Raw genomic sequence first — 17,683 nt, 5'->3', positions numbered from 1 at the left:
TTGGTACAATGTAGGTGCTTAATGAATGTATGGTAATTAATGGATTGAATGATTTGTCACACTCTTTAGAACTTGTAAATAAGTACATTATATTTATTGTACAACTACTTATATATGCACATGTTGAATGTGTCCCACCTCTCCCACAGAATGTAAACTTCTTGAGAGCAGTTTAATTTTTATTTTTGTTTCCAGTACAATGTCTGGCAGAGAATAAGTGCTTAACAAGTGCTTATTGATTGATAACCAAGTCCTGCCAAAAATTGGAGTTAAGTGTCTGTCTGATCCAGTCTCATGCTGAATGAACTCATGGAATTTGTCTTTATGTCCCTGGAAGGGCCTACCACAGAAGCTAGCCTACAATAAGTATTTATTGCACTGAATGGATTTGAAGTTAGAAAACTAAATCTTTCCAGAGAAATCAAGAAAACTTCTGAAATTTCTGTAGACAAGTTTGTGAGCAAAAAAACCCAAAAACAAAAGAGGAAAACTTTTCCAGGTAAAAGTTTATAAGAGAGTCAGAAACCACAGGCTCCACAGTGATTCACATAGCAAATTCTACACAATTTCACTTCTTTCTCTTGGCTTTCTAATTTCCCTTCCTTTGTGCAGTTGAGTCTGTGAGCAAATTATACAAGAGAATCAGTGTCCTTAAGTGCCCATTTCTTGCCATCTGTATCATCTCTTCCCTTGCAATCTGGCAAATCCTCAGCAAATCCACAGTCTGTATAAAGGCCAATGTATGAAATAAATGCTGGGGTGAAGGTACAGAGGTACTCACCATAACCAAAACACAATTTAATGCAAATCATGGCCACAAAATGTCTGAGAGAAAAACAAATTGATAAAAAACAACTGAGCACATCCATGGCATATGAAGGTTGATAAAGTAATTTTCCTCCCAATAACCCTTGCACATAAGCTGTATGAATGTTATCTCTATTTTACAGATGGGGAAACTGAGTCTCAGAAAGGTAAAGGGACCTGCACAGGGTTCACTCAGTAAGCATTAGGGACAGGGTTTGATCTCAAATCTCTTTATTCTGAGTTTAGAGTTCTTGCTGAGAGAAAATAGTAAGTGCTTTCTATAAGCCAGCTACTGTGCTAGGTACTGACACCACAAATGAGCTCACAAAATAGGGAAGACAACACGTAAATATCTAGGTACATATACGATATATAGAGTAGATGGAAGGAAATGGACCTAGGATAACCACAGTGGCCACATTTTGAGACTGTTTTTTCAATTAATTAATTAATGTATTATTCTTATTAATTATGTAATTTGATTATTATTGCAATTTGAGATTATTGTGTTTGAGGGGAGGAAAATTAGAATGTTTCCCTGGGCTCCCTAAATTTCTGAAATTTGTCATGTTTATCTTTTCAAGTCTGGATTTAAGGGGCAGCTAGATGGCACAGTGAGTAGAACACTGGCCTTGGAGTCAGGAGGACCTGAGTCCAAATTCAACCTCAGACACTTAACACTTACTAGCCGTGTGACCTTGGGCAAGTCACTTAACCCCAATTGCCCTCCAAAAAAAAAAGACAAGTCTGGATTTAAGAACATAAGGAAAATAATCAAGATCAATATTCTGTCTCTAGCAATGGCAGCAAGTTTTACATATATATATGTATATATATGCATATATGTATGTATGTGTGTATATACGTATAAATATGTGTGTATGTAAACATATAAACAGAGCATTCAGAGTCAGCCAGGTGGCATAATGGATAGCATGTCAGACTTGGGTTCAGGAAGATCTGAGTTCAAATCCTATCTCAGACATTTACTAGCTGAATGACTTTGGGGAAGATATATACTTTCTCAGAGCTTTGATCGCCCCATCCATAAAATGGGGATAATGATTATACCTCTGCTTAAGGGGTTGTTAAGAGGACTAAGTAAAAAAAAAAATATGTAAAGCACTTTGCAAACTCTAAAGGACAGAAATATCAGCTATTATTAGTATTCAGACCTACAAAGAACAGTAAAAGCTATCTAGCCTGTTGTTTAGCTGTATCCGACTCTTTGTGACCCCATTTGGGGTTTTCTTGCCAAAGATATTAGAGTGGCAAATGGCAAACCATTTCCTTCTCCACCTCATTTTATAGATGAAAAAAAACTGAGAAAAACAGGGTTCAGTGACTTGCTCAAGGTCATACAGTAAGTGTTTGACAGCGGATTTGGCTGGAAGATGAGTCTTCCTGACTCCAGGCTTTGGTTCAATCCACGGTACCACCTAGCTGCCCAGTGGCACAGTGGATAGAGCTTAGCTGAGTGGCTTCAAATTCAAATAGAAATGGATCCTTCCCATCTGCATAATCACTTAGAAAACCACAAATTGCCATTATCTATGGAATTTTTATTTCATTCAACATTTCCCAATTGTATATTAATCTGTTTCTGGCAGCACTTGGGAGGCTGATTATTTTGATACCACTGATTTAGCCTAACTTCATTATTTTAGAGAAAATTGATATATTAGGTTGACATTCCACAAAGTAGTTCTTAGAGCCTCATAAATGTACGTAACCCTCAGAAGTTTATCCAGAATTACTGTCTTTTTTTTTTTTTAAGCAATCCGGGTTAAGTAACTTGCTCAAGGTTACAAGGCCAGGTGTTTCTGGGTGGGTGCTAAGTGTCTGAGCCTGGGATTCGATCTCCAGGTCTTCTCAACACTGGAGCCGGTGCTCTTACTCGCTGTGCTACCTGGCCACCCCTCAGAATTACTGTCTTTCTTAAGTACTTCTCGCCACTTCTAACCTAAAAATTTCCAATGGCAGGGAGGGTTCTCAATACCACATAGAAGAGCTCATTTCACTTACAAAGATCTCTAATTGTTAGACAGTTTAAAAAAATACTGAACCAAAATCTGTCTTCTGTTTGTGTTTCTATTATTCATATGGGATCTCTCAAGAGCCACTGCTGTTCCTGATTATCCAAGGAGGTTGTTAAATTCCAAGCCAGCTTGCTCAGAATGGCACCAAACACTGTAGACCAGAAAGTAAGAAAAATGGGGAGAAGGTCTTCAGCTCAGGCTAAAGATTTGTAGGGAGATCACCTCATTAGGTGAAATACTTAAAGCCTTTAAGATCTTAAGCAAGTCACTTCCCCCTGTTCAAGCCTCAGTTTCCTCATGTGTAAAATAAGGGATTAGGGTTAGATGATCTCTAAGGGCCAATCCAACTCAACATATATCTGTGTCTGAGTATGCTATACAGATGTCTGATCATGGCAAGTCTCTTATTTAATAATGACGATAACTAGAATTTAGACAAGACTTTAAGGTTTGCAAAGTATTTTATAAATTTTATCTCATTTAACTTCACATCAACTGTAAGAGGTAGGTGTTATTATCCCCATTTTTACAGATAAGCAAATTGAGACAAACAGAGGTTATATGCTCAAGATCACATAGCTAGCAAGTGTCTGAGACAAGTAGTAAACATTTACTAAGCTATTACACAGAACACAGTAATGTGGGCCAGGGGAGAGATGGAACATTTAGACCAGAAAGCACACATCCCCTCTTCTCACAGAGCTTATAGTCTACTAGGGTACTAAGACATGAACCTAAGTAACAATGGTGGACAATATTATTACATGCTACAAGGTTAAGGTATAAAACAAAGCTTTGTGGGGTGGTCTACTGATGAAGATTCCTCAGAAGTAGGAAGGAGGAAAGGAGACTGGTTCACCAATAGCTAAATTGGTTCCTTTCTTTGCCTTCTGGTCCTGGAGACAATGAAGCCTTGGCACCAGTGATGGGGCCATGAGATTAAACAAGGGACACTAGGGTGATCAAGAATTCAGGCTCAGCAAAAATTAGGAAGAGCAAAGTTGCAGCCGCAAACAATTCAGGTGGAAAGCCCCTGCTTGATCAGCTGAAAAGAGGAAGAAAGAGAAATCACGGGGTAGTGAGATGATCTACCAGACTTGTTTCTGCATCCAGGGCAGCTGCAGCATTACAGCTTTAGCCTGCAATGGGAAGGTTGCCAAACAAACCCTGGAAAAATAGGGCAAGTGTGGTCTGCTGTAGACCCTGTTTTGAATATGTCCCTTAAGGACTGTCTGCCCGCCTGCCTGCCTGGCTGCTTGCTTGCTTACCACTAGATTCGGCAATGCCTAGGGCTGGCCCTAGGCAAAAATTGCAAAGTACATTACAGTGGAGTCTGTTCTCTATTTCCCTTTTTCCATCCCTTTATTTGTCTTCCCACCCCTCCACCCAAAATCCTTTGATAAAATTAGGAGGTTGGACTAGAATAACTTGGGTTTCATGAATTGTAAAAAAAAAATTTTAGAGGCAATTGGGGCTGACTCACCCAGAGTCATGCAAATAATAAGTATCTGAGGTCAAATTTGAACTCAGGTCCTCCTGACTCCAGGGCCAGTGCTCTATCCTCTGCACCACCTAGCTGCCCTCGTTCCATGAACTTTTAAAAAATATTTTGATTACTATATTTCAACGTAATTCCTTCCATTTGTAATCCAATGTATTTTATTTCATCAATTTAAAAACAAAAGGTAAAGAACCCCAGGATGACTAAATGACCATTCCCGCTCTAAATCTTCTCCTCCTGTGACTCAACCTCCCCTTCAGGTACCCAGTATCCTCTTGCTCTTTCCTTCTCCAGGATTAGTGTTGTTATAAGAATCAAATGTGATAATACAGATTAAAACCTTTTGCAACCCCTAAAGTGCTGTATGAATGCCAGTTCTTATTAAGATGATTTTTAAAATCTGTTCTTTGGAAAGAATCTGATGGATCGATTCAAATTCAGCTGAAAAGGGTTTGTTGATGCCCAAGGTCAATTATATTTTAATGGGACAAAATTCCCATTGCTTTTGAGCCAAAGAAATGAAATTCTAGTTGCATAATTGATGGCAACAGTAAACAGGATAAGAGAGTTGTGTTACACGGGTCAGGACACCTTCCATGAAATCATCCTGAAATCACCAAATGTGGAAACTGACCCTAATCCTTTATTTTTGTTTTTCCTAAGTTTATTCAAAACAATTATATTTTTAAAATTAAGAGAGTCAGAGGAAGGAGAAGAAAGTATAATAATTCTAATGAAGAGGAGGAATAATTAATTTCCTTTTTTCATTGTTGGAAGGGATCTTAGAGACAATCTAGGTCAACCTCCTGACTTGACTGATAAATGAAACTGAGGTTTAGAGGGCTTAAATGATTTGCCCCAGGTCACAATAGCAGAACTGGAATTCCAACTGAAGTTTTCCAAATTTTTGACTTTTGTTTCAGGGCCTCTCTCCCAGAATTGTAATTAGCATTTGCCCCATAAAACACACCCCAGAGCAAGACCAAAAAAAAAAAAAAAAAAAGCATGACAGGAGCTTTCCATTTTCCCTCCTTAATTTTCTTGGTTACATTGTGAATGTCAAGTTTTATTGACTTGGAAAAAAATCACCTGTGTAAAATGTCATCTCCCTCCCTCCCCCAACTCTCATTAGAGAATGTCAAAATTTGATAAAGATATAGATAGACAGACAGACAGAGAGATATAGATGTGTGTATGTGTAACTATACAATACATAATTCCATATATCAGTTCTTTCTCTGAGGCTGGATAGCATCTTCTTTCATAAGTCTTTCGTAGTTCATATGAATGATCATATTACTCAGAAGAATTGTCACTCAGTTACTCTTTGAACAATATTGCTGTTACTGTATACAGTGTTCTCTTGGTTCTGTTGTGTCACTCTACAGTATTTCATGCAACTCTTTCCATGTTTTTCTAAAAGCAATCTGTTTGTCATCTTTTATAGTACAGTAGTATTCCCTCACAATCATATACCACAACTTATTCAGTCACTCCCCAATTGCTAGACAGCCTCTCAGTTGCCAATAATTTGCCACTACAACAAGAATTGCTATAAATATTTTAGAATACATAGGCTGTTTTCCTTTTTTTCTGATCACCATGAGAAACAAACCTAGTGTTATTGCTACTGCAAAGCATACACATAGTTCTATAATTTTGGGCCTAATTGCAGATTGCTTTCCAAAATGGTTGAATCAGTTCACAAGTCCATCCATTAGTGTCTCAATTTTTCCACATCCCCTCCAGCATTTGTCATTTGCCCCTTCTATAATTTTAGCAAATCTTATAGGTGTGCAGTGATACTTATTAGTTGTTTTAAGTTGCATTTATCTAATCAATAATAATTTAGAGTATTTTTTCATATGACTGTAGATAGCTTTCACTTTTTCTTCCAAAAACTGCCTATTCATATCCTTTGACCATTTATCACCTGGGGAATGACTCAAATTCTTACAAATTTGACTCAGTTCTCTATATATTTGAGATGTGAGGCCTTTATCCAGGAAACTGACTATAAATTTTTTTTTCCCTCAAATTTCTGCTTTCCTTCTAATCTTGCCTACATTGGTTTTATACATTTGTATGAAACCTTTTAAATTTAATGTAATAAAAATCATCCATTTTACATTCCACAATGTTATCTCTTGTTTATTCATAAATTCTTCTCTTATCCATAAATCTGATAGATAATATGTTCCATGCCCTTCTAATTTACTTATAATACCGCCCTTTATTGTCTAGATGATGTATCCATTTTGATAAAAATTTATTAATTTTTAGTTGACAACATTAGGTTCTACAATCCCTTGAGTTTCTAATTTTCTCCCCCTCTCTCTCCTCTCCCGTCCTGCCATGGCAGCATGCAATAAAATACAGGATCTTCAAATACTTTCATTAATCAAGTTGTAAAGAAGTATTCATGTATCCATTTTGCCATTATCTTGGTAAGTGGTATAAGATATTGGTCTATACCTAGTTTCTGCCAGACTGCTTTTTAGTTTTCTCGGCAATTTTTACCAAATAGTTTAGATCTTTGCATTAATCAAACATGAGATTATTTATAGTCACTTACTACTGTGAATTTTATCTCTATTCTGTTTCACTGATCCATCGTTCTATTTCTTAGCTAGCACCAGATAGTGTTGATAATTAACACCTTATAATACAGTTTAGGATCTGGTTCTACTAGACCTCCTTCCTTTAAGTTTTTTTTCATTAATTCCTTTGATATTCTTAACCTTTTGTTCTTCCAAGTTAAATTTATTACTATTTCTTCTAGTTCAATAAAATAATTTTTGGTAGCTTAATTGGGATGGCACTAAGTAGATTAGTTTAGGTAAAATTATCATTTTTATTATATTGGATCAGCCTTCCCATGAACAATTAATAATCCTCTAATTATTTAAATCTGACCTTATTTGTATAAAAAAAGCATTTTATAATTATGTTCATATAATTCCTGGGTTTGTCTTGACAGGTATGCTCTCAGATATTTTATATTGTCTATGGTTATTTTAAATGAAATCATCTCTTACTATCTCTTTTTTGTTTGTTTTGTTTTTGTTTTTGCTTTTTGGAGGAGGAAGACAGGGCAATTGAGTTGCTTGCTCAAGACTTGCTCAAGGTCCCACAGCTAATAAGTGTTAAGTGTCTGAGGCTGGATTTGAACTCAGGTCCTCCTGACTCTGCAGCTGGTGCTCTATTCACTGTGCCACCTAGTTGCCCCCTTCCTATCTCTTTTTGCGATACTTTGTTGATATATAGAAATGCTGATGATTTATAATGGATTTGTTTTATATCCTTCTATTTTGCTTAAATTATTGTTTCAACTAATTTTTTAGTTGAATCCCTAGGATTTTCCAAGTATAGCATCATATTGTCCACAAAAAGAGAGAGCCTTATTTCCTTGTTGACCATTTTGACTCCTTCAATTTCTTTTTTCTTCTCTTATTGCTATTGCTAGCATTTCTAGTACAATATTGAATAATATTAGTGATATTGAACATCCTTCCTTCACTCCTGATTTTATTGGGAAGATTTCTAGCTTATCTTCATTACAGATAATGCTTGCTGATGGTTTTAGGCAGATACTAAACATTTTAAGGAAAAATCTATTTATACTTATACTTTCTAGTGTCTTTAACAGGAATGAGTATTGTATTTAATCAAACACCTTTTCTGCATCTATTGATATAATCTTGTGATTTTTGTTACTTTTATTAGTGATATGCTCAATTATGTTAATAGCTTCCCTTATGTTAAACCACCTCTACATTTCTAGAATAAATCCTACTTGGTCACAAGGCATAATCTTTGTGATGTATTGCTGTAATCTCTTAGCTGATATTTTATTTAGCATTTTTGCATTGATATTTATTAGTGAAATTAGTCTATAATTTTCTTTCTCTATTTTTGCTCTTTCTGGTTAAAGTATCAGGGCCATATTTGTTTCATAAAAGAAGTTTGGTAGGACTCCTTCTTTGTCTATTATTCCAAATAATTTATTTAAGATTGGAATTAGTTGATTTTTAAATTTTGTTGATCTTTTAAATTAATTGATCTTTAAAGTTGGGTAGGATTCTTTTGCAAATTCATCCGGTCCTGATGCTTTTTTCTTAGGAAACTCATTTATGGTCTGTTCAATTTCTTTTTCTAAAATAGATTTGTTTAGATACTTATTTACTATTCTGTTAATCTGGGCAGTTTATATTTTTGTAAGTATTCTTCCATTTCACTTAGTTTGTTAAATTTGTTGGTATATAATTGGGCAAACTAATTCCTAATTACTTTCATCTTCATTAATGGTGTATTCAACTTTTTCATTTTTGATAATAATGATTTGGTTTTCTTCTCTGTTTTTTTTAAAAACATATTAACCAATAATTTATCTACCTTAATGTTTTTAAAGACCAGTTCCTAGTTTTATTTATTAATTTGATAGTTTTCTTACATTAAATTTCATTAATCCCACCTTTAATTTTCATTACTTCCAATTTGGTGTTTAATTGGAGTTTTTAATTGGTTCTTTTCATAGTTTTTTAAATTGCATACCCAGTTCATTGATTTGCTTTTTCTCTGTCTTATTGATGTAAGCTTTAAAGATATAAATTTTCCTCTGATTACCATTTTTATGTCATCTCATAAGTTTTGGTACATTGTCTCTTTATTATCATTATCTTTAATAAGACTATTGTTTCTATGATTTGTTCTTTGATTCATTCAGTATTTAAATTTTTATTAGTTTTCAATTAATTTTAAGTCTGTGTTTCCATGGTCCCTTTATTGAATGTAATTTTTATTGCATTATGATGTGAAAAGGGTACATTTAATATTTCTGCTTTTCTGTATTTTACTAGAAGGTTTTTATGCCCTAATATATGGTCAATTGTTGTAAAGGTGCCATATACTGCTGAGAAAAAGGTATATTCCTTTCTGTTCCCATTAAATTTTCTCCAGCTATCTATCATATCTAGCTTATCTAAGATCTATTCATCTCCTTGACTATTTCTTTGTTTGTTGTTGTTGTTGTTAGATTCATCTAGTTCTGAGAAAAGAAAGTTGAAACCCCCCACTATTATAGTTTTCCTATCTATTTCCACCTTTAATTCATTTATCTTTTCCTCCATAAATTTGGATGCTATAGCATTTGTTGCATATATATTTAGTACTGTATTACTTCATTATTTGTGGTACCCTTTAAAGTATCATAGTTTCCTTGTTTATCTCTTCTAACTAAATATATCTCAACTTTGTCTTTTTCTGAGATCATGATTGCTACCCCTGCTTTTTTTACATCAGCTGAAGCATAATAAATTCTACTCCAGTCCTGTGTTTTAACTCTATGTATGTCTCTCATTTTTAATGTGTTCCTTATAAACAACATATTATCAGGTTCTGGTTTTTTATCCATTCTGCTATCTGTTTATAGGTGAGTTCATCCCATTCACAAAGTTATAATTTACTACTTACATATTTTCCTCCATCTTATTTCCCCCAAATATTTCTCTCTCTCTCTGTCTCTCTCTGTCTCTCTCTCTCTGTCTCTCTCTCTCTGTCTCTCTCTCTGTCTCTCTCTGTCTCTCTCTCTCTCTCTCTCTCTCTCTCTCTCTCTCTCTCTCTCTCTCTCTCTCTCTCTCTCTCTCTCTCTCTCTCTCTCTCTCTCTGTCTCTCTCTCTCTCTCTCTCCTGCATCTCTCTTCAGAAGTCTTATGACAACTGCCTTCCTAATCTACACACCCTTCTTATCCTCCTTTATACTATCTCCATGCCCTATTTCTCTGTAAGTTGACTTTTCTACCCAATTAGATGTATATGTTATTCCCTCTTTAGCCCAGTTCCAATGAGAATAAGGTTCCCATGCTGCCCATGACAGGCTTTCAACTTTTTAAAACAAATTTCCTTGGGTGAGGAGTGGGGGAAGAAATCTTTTATCTTGGAACCAAATGCCCCAGTGTTGGAGACAATGCAGGGTAATGTCTTGCCTGAGGGATGGAAAAGTCCCTAAGATGCTATGAGCAGAAAGAGACAAAGGCATCTGTGTAGAGGTTAGCCTTGAAGGGACAAAGCAGAGCTCAGGGCCGGCTCAGAAGGATCTATTGAGGGATAGAGAGAGGTCCTATGTGGTAGCTTCCATTGTTAACTAATTATTGCAAAATATGTGCTAAGCTCAGTTGCCCATTTGAAGTAGCACAAGTGTTGTTGGCATCCACTAAATTTTAATGGATAAAACCCCAGTTGTCCCACACTAGTTATGGCTTGACTGTCCATTCCAATATAGGGTTCTTCTCCACAGGCCTGGCCTGGGTAGAATTCAGGGTTGCGATTTTCATCATCAGTCACTGCTTCTAACATAGGCTATATAAATGGCACCAACTATGGTAAACTGTACAAGGCACAGGGCTCATGAAGATTCACAAAAAGCTTTCCCCCATGGTGCTCTATGGACATGGTGGCTTGGTAACACCTAAGGAGAAAATAACTTTCTTCTAGAAAAATTTTTGGGAAAACTGTTGTTAGAAATGGTTTTGGTTATGAGTTTTAGCTGATATGTGAAATGAGTCAGAGTGAAAATAGATGAGAGAGAACTTTCTAGCTGTTTTCCCATTTGTCAGAAACATTTATTCATTCCTTCATTCCTGTATGTATGTATGTATCTAGCTATCTAAGATCTAGCTATTTGTTTGTTCCTAGTTGTTTAAATTCAGATCTTCTAAAGTATTAGGCAAGTCATAGTCAAGGGGAATGATTAATGAAATGATTAAGATCACCGTGATCCTTACAAGCAGCTACCTACAAGGTAGCTTTGGCTTCTATGTTCATTTTTTTTAAATCTTCTTTCAGTCACACAATTAGGATCACAGAATCTTAGTTTTAGAGCTGGAAAGGCCCTTAGAAGCCATCAAGTCCAACACCCTCATTTTACAGAGGAAAATTGAGATCCAGAGAGTTTAAGTGATTTGCCCATGGTCACACAGCTAGAAAATATTTCAGTCAGCATTCAAACTCAAATCTTTTTGATTCTGTCCAGTGTTCTACCCCTACTATGTCACCTAGCTGAGAAATAAAGAAAATAATTATAATAAAAAATCCCACACATTTATATAGTGCTTTAATGTTTATAAAGACTTGAAAGAGCTTTCCTTATACCATCCTGTGAGGGAGTTATTACAAGTTCCCATTTAATTGTATTGTACATGAGAAAACTGAGGTTCAGAAAGAAGTGAACTGCCCAGGATCACAGAGCTTGAAGTGTGAGACCTCTAAGGTCTCCTAATAGAAGACTTTGCTGTGTCTATTGTTTGCTAATTAATTTTTTTAAATAATAATTTGACTGAAACTAAAGCTTAAATACTTTGGCAACATGAGAACATGGGACTCATCAGAAAAGACCCTGATATAGGGAAAGATTGAAGGCAAAAGGAAAAGGGAAAGCAGAGGCTGAGATGGAAAGAGTATCATGGAAATAATGAACATGAATTTGGACAGACTTTATGAAAGGGTAGAGGATAAAAGGGCCTGGTATGCTATGGTCCACGGAGTCATGAAGAGTCAGACAAGATAATGACTGACCAACAACAACAGAAGAACAAAACTCAGCATTAAAGGCTCTCCTCCCATTGACATTCCTCTCGTACATATGCTAAGATCATACAAGGTTCTTTGGTGGGTACAATCCCAGAGATAACTTTGTTCTAAGATTCTCTGAGCAATGCATCACCTAGGGGAAAAGCATGCTTGTCAAAAGTGCCCATCACCAAGGTCATAGAGAATATCAGTCAGAGTTCAAATGGAAGCAGGAAATCCCCTTTATACACTGAGAGGTCCTTCAAATGCTCCTTTTTGCTAATGATGTTCTGCTAGTTATATTGAGCTCCAGAACCCTATAAGCTTCCTTAACAAAATGCTGATTTTGAAAGAGAACTCAGTAACCATCTGGTCCATCCCATGAATGAAAGGAACCTCCAACATAACATATCTGACAAATGGTCATCCAGCATCTGCTTGAAGATCCCTGAGGAAGGAAAAACCACTACCCCTCAGAGCATCCTAGTCCACTTTGGGACAACTCTAATTGTTAGAAAATTTTTCCTGACATAAAGCCCAAAACTCTTCTTTGTAACTTCCTCTCAATGCTTAAGGTCCTACCCAAGTAGAACAATCTTTCCTCTGACAATCCTTTGAATACCTAAAGATAGCTAACATGTATCCCTTGAACTTTCTTTTGTCCAAGCTAAACATGGCAAGTTCTTTTAACCACTGTCTGACATGGACTCAGGGTACTTTCCCATTCTGGTTGTATTCCTCAGAACATTCTCCAGTTGATCAGTGACTTTTTTAAACTATGGTGCCCAGGACTAACTAATATGAAAGTCTGACAAGGGCAGAGTACAGGGGGACTATACTTCCCCATTCCTAAGAGATATGTCTCTGAATACAGTTCAAAACCACATTCTTTTAACTACTCATTCATATTAAGCTTATAATCCACTAAAACCCACAGATCTTTTTCAGAATAACTGATGTCTAACCATGCCCCCCTCCCAGTCTTGTACTTGTAAAGCTGATTTTTTTGCACCCAAGTACAAAATTTTATTTTTATCCCTATTGCATTCATTTTACTAGACTCAGATCATTGCTCTGATCTCTGAAGAACATTTTGTATCCTAACTCTGTCCTACTAAAGTATCAGCATGGTCATTCGTGCCAAAAAAATTGAGATAAAGACTACCTTCTGCCAAGACTCTGACATGCAGTTGAGTTCATTTCTTGGTTACCTGTCCTGTTAGTTTTGCTTTGACAAAATCTTGTTAGTTGTCTCCAGCAGGAAAGTTTATTTCACACCATTAACCAATTTGGTAGTACTGTATATTATACCTTCCTACATCATTCATTACTCAGTCTTTTCCCACTAATAGAAGGTATAAAGAAAGTATACTGACTCATCTTTGTCAGTTTCACTAGAATTGAGGTCAGAGGCATCTCTAAGGAAAAGAGAGAATTAAAAGAACTCTCCATATTTAATAATAAATTATACATGAATATAGTAGTATACATAGCATACTATGTATGCCATATACATAATATATTCTACTTTACCAATATATTGTGTACATTACAAAACACACACAAAAAGAAATTTTAAAAGGATGAGATACATATGAAATAAATGATATTTTAAAATATTTTATTAACAGTATAAAAATTTTTATGCTGTCACTAAAATTTATAATATTTTCAGTGAAAGTTATTTGAATATTCTATCTCATCTTTGAAAATTGTTTAATATTTTGTGGTACAAAGATTCAGTGGTCTGATTCTAAGTTCCATTTATTTCAGTGCTTGGTTTCAATGGCTACCATAGGCAAAAAAAAAAAATGCATAGCTCCAAATGGATAAAGTATAACATTACCTCCCCTTATTAAATTGTGATACTCCTTTTTTCAACCCCATCTAACAGTTGTTCAGTTTTTTATTGAAATTTGGCTAGCATATTTCTATCTTCCTTAATGCTGGAGGGTAAAAACATGGAGAAGAGTCCAGGCAGTCATCCAGAAGTTTGATTGGGGAACTGAAGGCCTAGGACACAGAAGATGTCCATTGATGCTACAGAAAGGGGAGGGGAGTTTCCAAGAATAGGCTCCTCTTGGGGAGGCTAGATCTGTGGGTTTTAGTGGACTATAAGCTTAATATGAATGAGTAGTGTAATGAGGCAGTTAGAAGAATGTGAATAGAGCATCAGCTCTGGGGTCAGGAGGACCTGAGTTCAAATCCGGCCTCAGACACAACATAAAAAAAAATTAGCTGTGTGACCTTGGGCAAGTCACTTAACCCTAATTTCTGTGCCTTCCCCCTCCAAAAAACAAAAAACCAAGAATAGGTTCCTCATAAGGAGCCAGGCAGGGAATGACTCTTTCCCCTCATACATACATGGGAGCATGCAACCTACCTCTCCTGAACAGCCCACTTTGGAATAGGCAGGGAGAAAGGAAACCCAAAGGCAGGCAAGGACTGACCATTTGTGCTATTCTCCTTAGCTGTAATATTTCTTTTTTACCCATTGGTGTGTATGACCCCACTTTGGAGAAAACAGCAACAGCTTTAGTCACTAGATCTAAGTTTGGAAGCCTGGGTTCATCCTTTATTTCTGATACCTTACTAGCTGTGTGGCCATAAGCAAGTCACTCCTGGTTTCAATTTTTAAAAAATGTTTTACTGACGCACTTTTCCTTCTTCTTTTTTACATCTCTATCACTAGGCACTATCATCTCTGACCAACAAATAGAAGTCCTCCCTTGTAACAAGTATAGTCAAGGAAAATATATTAAAACATTGGTCATGTCTGAAAACCTTCAGTGTCCTCATCTATAAAAATGGGATATTTTATAATCAGGGATATTGGTCAAAAAAGTTAATTATTTATCTTAAAACTACAAAAATGTGAGTTATTATTTGATCATTATTATTACTTACAACTTCTGTTTAAGTGAAATAAGTCTCCAGGCTTTCTTTTTCAATGCTTCCTCCTTCCAATACCTCAAATTTGAAAACAAAAAACACTGTTATTAGCTCCTTCACACTAAGATTTAAATGCCTACTATTATCTCTCTTGGATAGGTGGGAAGGGGTGATCTTTTAGGAGGAATTAAAGTCTTAAAGTTATAATAGAGTTCAGGTAAGTATTTCAGGGTTAGTTGCTTTGAAGGTATTGTCTAAATAGTCTGGGGCTAGAAGTCTAGTTCATTCCTGATTTTTTTTAATCTCTGAGAAATTTCCTTTAGCCAGAACTCTGGTTGAATTAATAGGTAGAAGTATGCTTATGTAATGTTTTGTTGCTATGATCATCTGATTTAGGGGGATAAAAGGCCTCATATATCACCTGTAGTCCCTATTTTACAGACTGGGGAAATTTAATTTGCCTAAGGTGATGTGGCTATTAAGTAGCAGAGTCAAAATTAAACCTATATCCTATAATTTCAAATTTCTTTCTACTAGATTCCCATTCTGAATTTTCGAAGGCATCCTTGTTGCCTGAGCTCATTCCTGTGCTTCCAAACAATATTGCCTGGATAATTTAAGTTACCTTGATTAAATCCAACCCCACCTCAATCACCAGGTAAAACATTATTAACTGCACATTTGTCGACAGGTTTATTTTACTAAAAACAAATTTACTGAAAATATAATAGTAATAATAACAATGATAACTGCTAGCATTTATTGTTGTTGCTCAGTCATTTAGTCATTTCCAACTCTTCATGACCATAGCACACCAGGCTCTATTGTCCTTCATGATCTCCCAACATCTGTCTGAGCTCATGTTTGTTGCTTCCATGGCACTATTTGTCTCATCTTCTGTTGTCCCCTTCTCCTTTTGTCTTTCATCTTTCCCAAAATCAGGGTCTTTTCCAATGAGTTCCATCTTCTCATTATGTGGTCAAAGTATTTAAGCTTCAGCTTCAATATTTGCTGTTCCAATGAATAGTCAGAATTCATTTCTGTAAGTATTGATTGATTTGATTTCTTTACTCTCCAAGGAACTCTCAAAAGTGTTCTTCTGCACCATAATTTGAAGTGTCAGTTCTGCGGCTCTCAGCTTTCCTTCCTCCAACTCTCACAGCCATACGTTACCACTGGAAAAACCACAGCTTTGATTCTATGGACCTTTGTTGGAAAGGCAATGTCTCTGCTTTTTAGTATGCTGTCCAGATTTACCACTTTTCTTCCAAAAAGAGTCTTTTAATTTCATGGCTGCAATCATTTAATTGTCTACAGTGATCTTTGAGTCCAAAAATATAAAATCTGGCACTGCTGCCATTTCTTCTCCCTCTAGTTGCCAGGAAGTAATAGGCCTGGATTCTATGATCTTAGGTTTTTTAATGTTAAGCTTCAAGTCAGTTTTTATACTCTTTCACCCTCATCAAGAAGCTTCTTAATTCATACAGGTTTGCAAAAAATAAAACAAATATTATTTCACTTGATCCTTACAAAAACCCTGGGAGGAGGTCCTATTATTTATTAGCCCCATTTTACAGATGAGAAAATGGAGGCAGAGAGAGGTTAAGTGACTTGCCTACTGTCATATAACAACTAAGTATCTGAGACTGGATTTGAACTCAGGTCTTCTTGACTCAAAGTCCTACATATCCCTAACCTCATGTTAGGTAGCACCGGGAAAAAGAATAGCTCGATAGAAGGCACTCTGGATTTGGCATCAGAGAAATGAAGGTTTGGATTCTGTCTCTGACACTTACTACCTGTGTGACCTTGGGCAAGTCATTTAAGCTCTGTAAGGGTGTATTATAGGGAAATTGCATTGTGTCTACTTCATATTTCCTAATCTGTGTCCTCTTGCCCCTCTCACTGTCCAAGCTTATGCAAGGGAGGCAATAGCTAGAAAGCCTGCCATCCTGAGAGTTGGGAATACCTGAGTTTATATTTTACTTCTGTCAAATACTTATTGGCTGTGTTACCTGGAGCAAATTGCTTTAACCTCCCCCAGTTCCCCAGACAAGTCTTTTAAGTCTATACATTGCAAAGCATTGATAGATGGAGTTCCCTATAACTCTGTCTCCCTCCAAAATCTGTGTGCATGTCCCTTGTCTCCTCAACTGAGAGATTTTAAAGTCAGGGACCAATTTGTTTTAGTCTTTCTATCTCAAGCACCCAACATAATAGTGTGTGTTTGATTTCATTAGTATAAGGAATTACCCATAATAATGCAAATTGACAAACTCTCTGTAATTTAGCAATTGTCTGAGGGTACTTAGAGGTTATTAAATCAGCATATTTATATTTGTGTGATTTGCACTGGGTCAGACAACCAGTATGTGTCAGAATTTCTGCCTCCAAGGCTGACCCTCAATTCACTATACTATACTGCCTCTAGCTTTGTCCAATAGTAGGTGCTTAATAAATGCTTCCTAAATTGAACTGAATTGCTTTAGTTCAGCAAAGAAAAAGTGACCTCTTATTTGGATTGTAAAACCTTCTTCAGAATCATCTTCCTCTCTTTCTTCCACTCTTCCCACAGTAAATCAATAACAAATCTCTCGTCTGTCACCCATTTATATTCCCCAAGTGATTTGTTTAAGTCATTGCTCTGCTTCTGAAACTGGGGAAATCACTGAATCACAAGGCACAATGATTCACAGTCTGAGAGAGCAGCACAGAAAAACTGGAGACTGATGGTGATTTTTCTGTACTTGTCTCTCTTTCAGACCCAGGAAGCAAAATGTCCTCCCTTCTCTCACTTCTGATTGTGGGAATGAAGGTCTGCCTGACAACAGGTAATGATAACAACAACAACCCTGTGAAGCAGGTAGCACACGTGCTGG

The 17,683-nt window shown here is 36.2% G+C and overlaps 1 protein-coding gene across 5 annotated transcripts in view; it reads left to right on the top strand.

Moving 5' to 3' along the window:
• The window catches only part of PDCD1LG2 (programmed cell death 1 ligand 2), a 55,494-nt gene that overhangs the window by 7,533 nt on the left and 30,278 nt on the right, over positions 1–17,683 (top strand). For 2 of the 5 annotated variants that reach the window (XM_069090774.1, XM_069090771.1), the window contains exons 2-3: positions 6,710–6,794; positions 17,567–17,635. The exons of 1 other annotated variant lie outside the window; for it this stretch is intronic. In XM_069090774.1, coding sequence (XP_068946875.1) covers positions 6,770–6,794; positions 17,567–17,635 — 94 coding nt within the window. In that variant the 5' untranslated portion in view covers positions 6,710–6,769. Of the gene's footprint in view, positions 1–6,709; positions 6,795–15,341; positions 15,463–17,566; positions 17,636–17,683 lie in introns of all 5 variants that reach the window. 2 more of the 5 variants (XM_069090773.1, XM_069090772.1) reach the window with 2 other exon arrangements.

The sequence above is a fragment of the Petaurus breviceps genome, unplaced genomic scaffold, assembly GCF_028583685.1.
Source record: "Petaurus breviceps papuanus isolate PSGF00001 unplaced genomic scaffold, PetGlider_PUasm1.0 187, whole genome shotgun sequence".
Lineage (NCBI taxonomy): Eukaryota > Metazoa > Chordata > Mammalia > Diprotodontia > Petauridae > Petaurus > Petaurus breviceps.
Note: the sequence above shows the minus strand (reverse complement) of the source record. Positions and strands in the feature narration are given on the sequence as shown.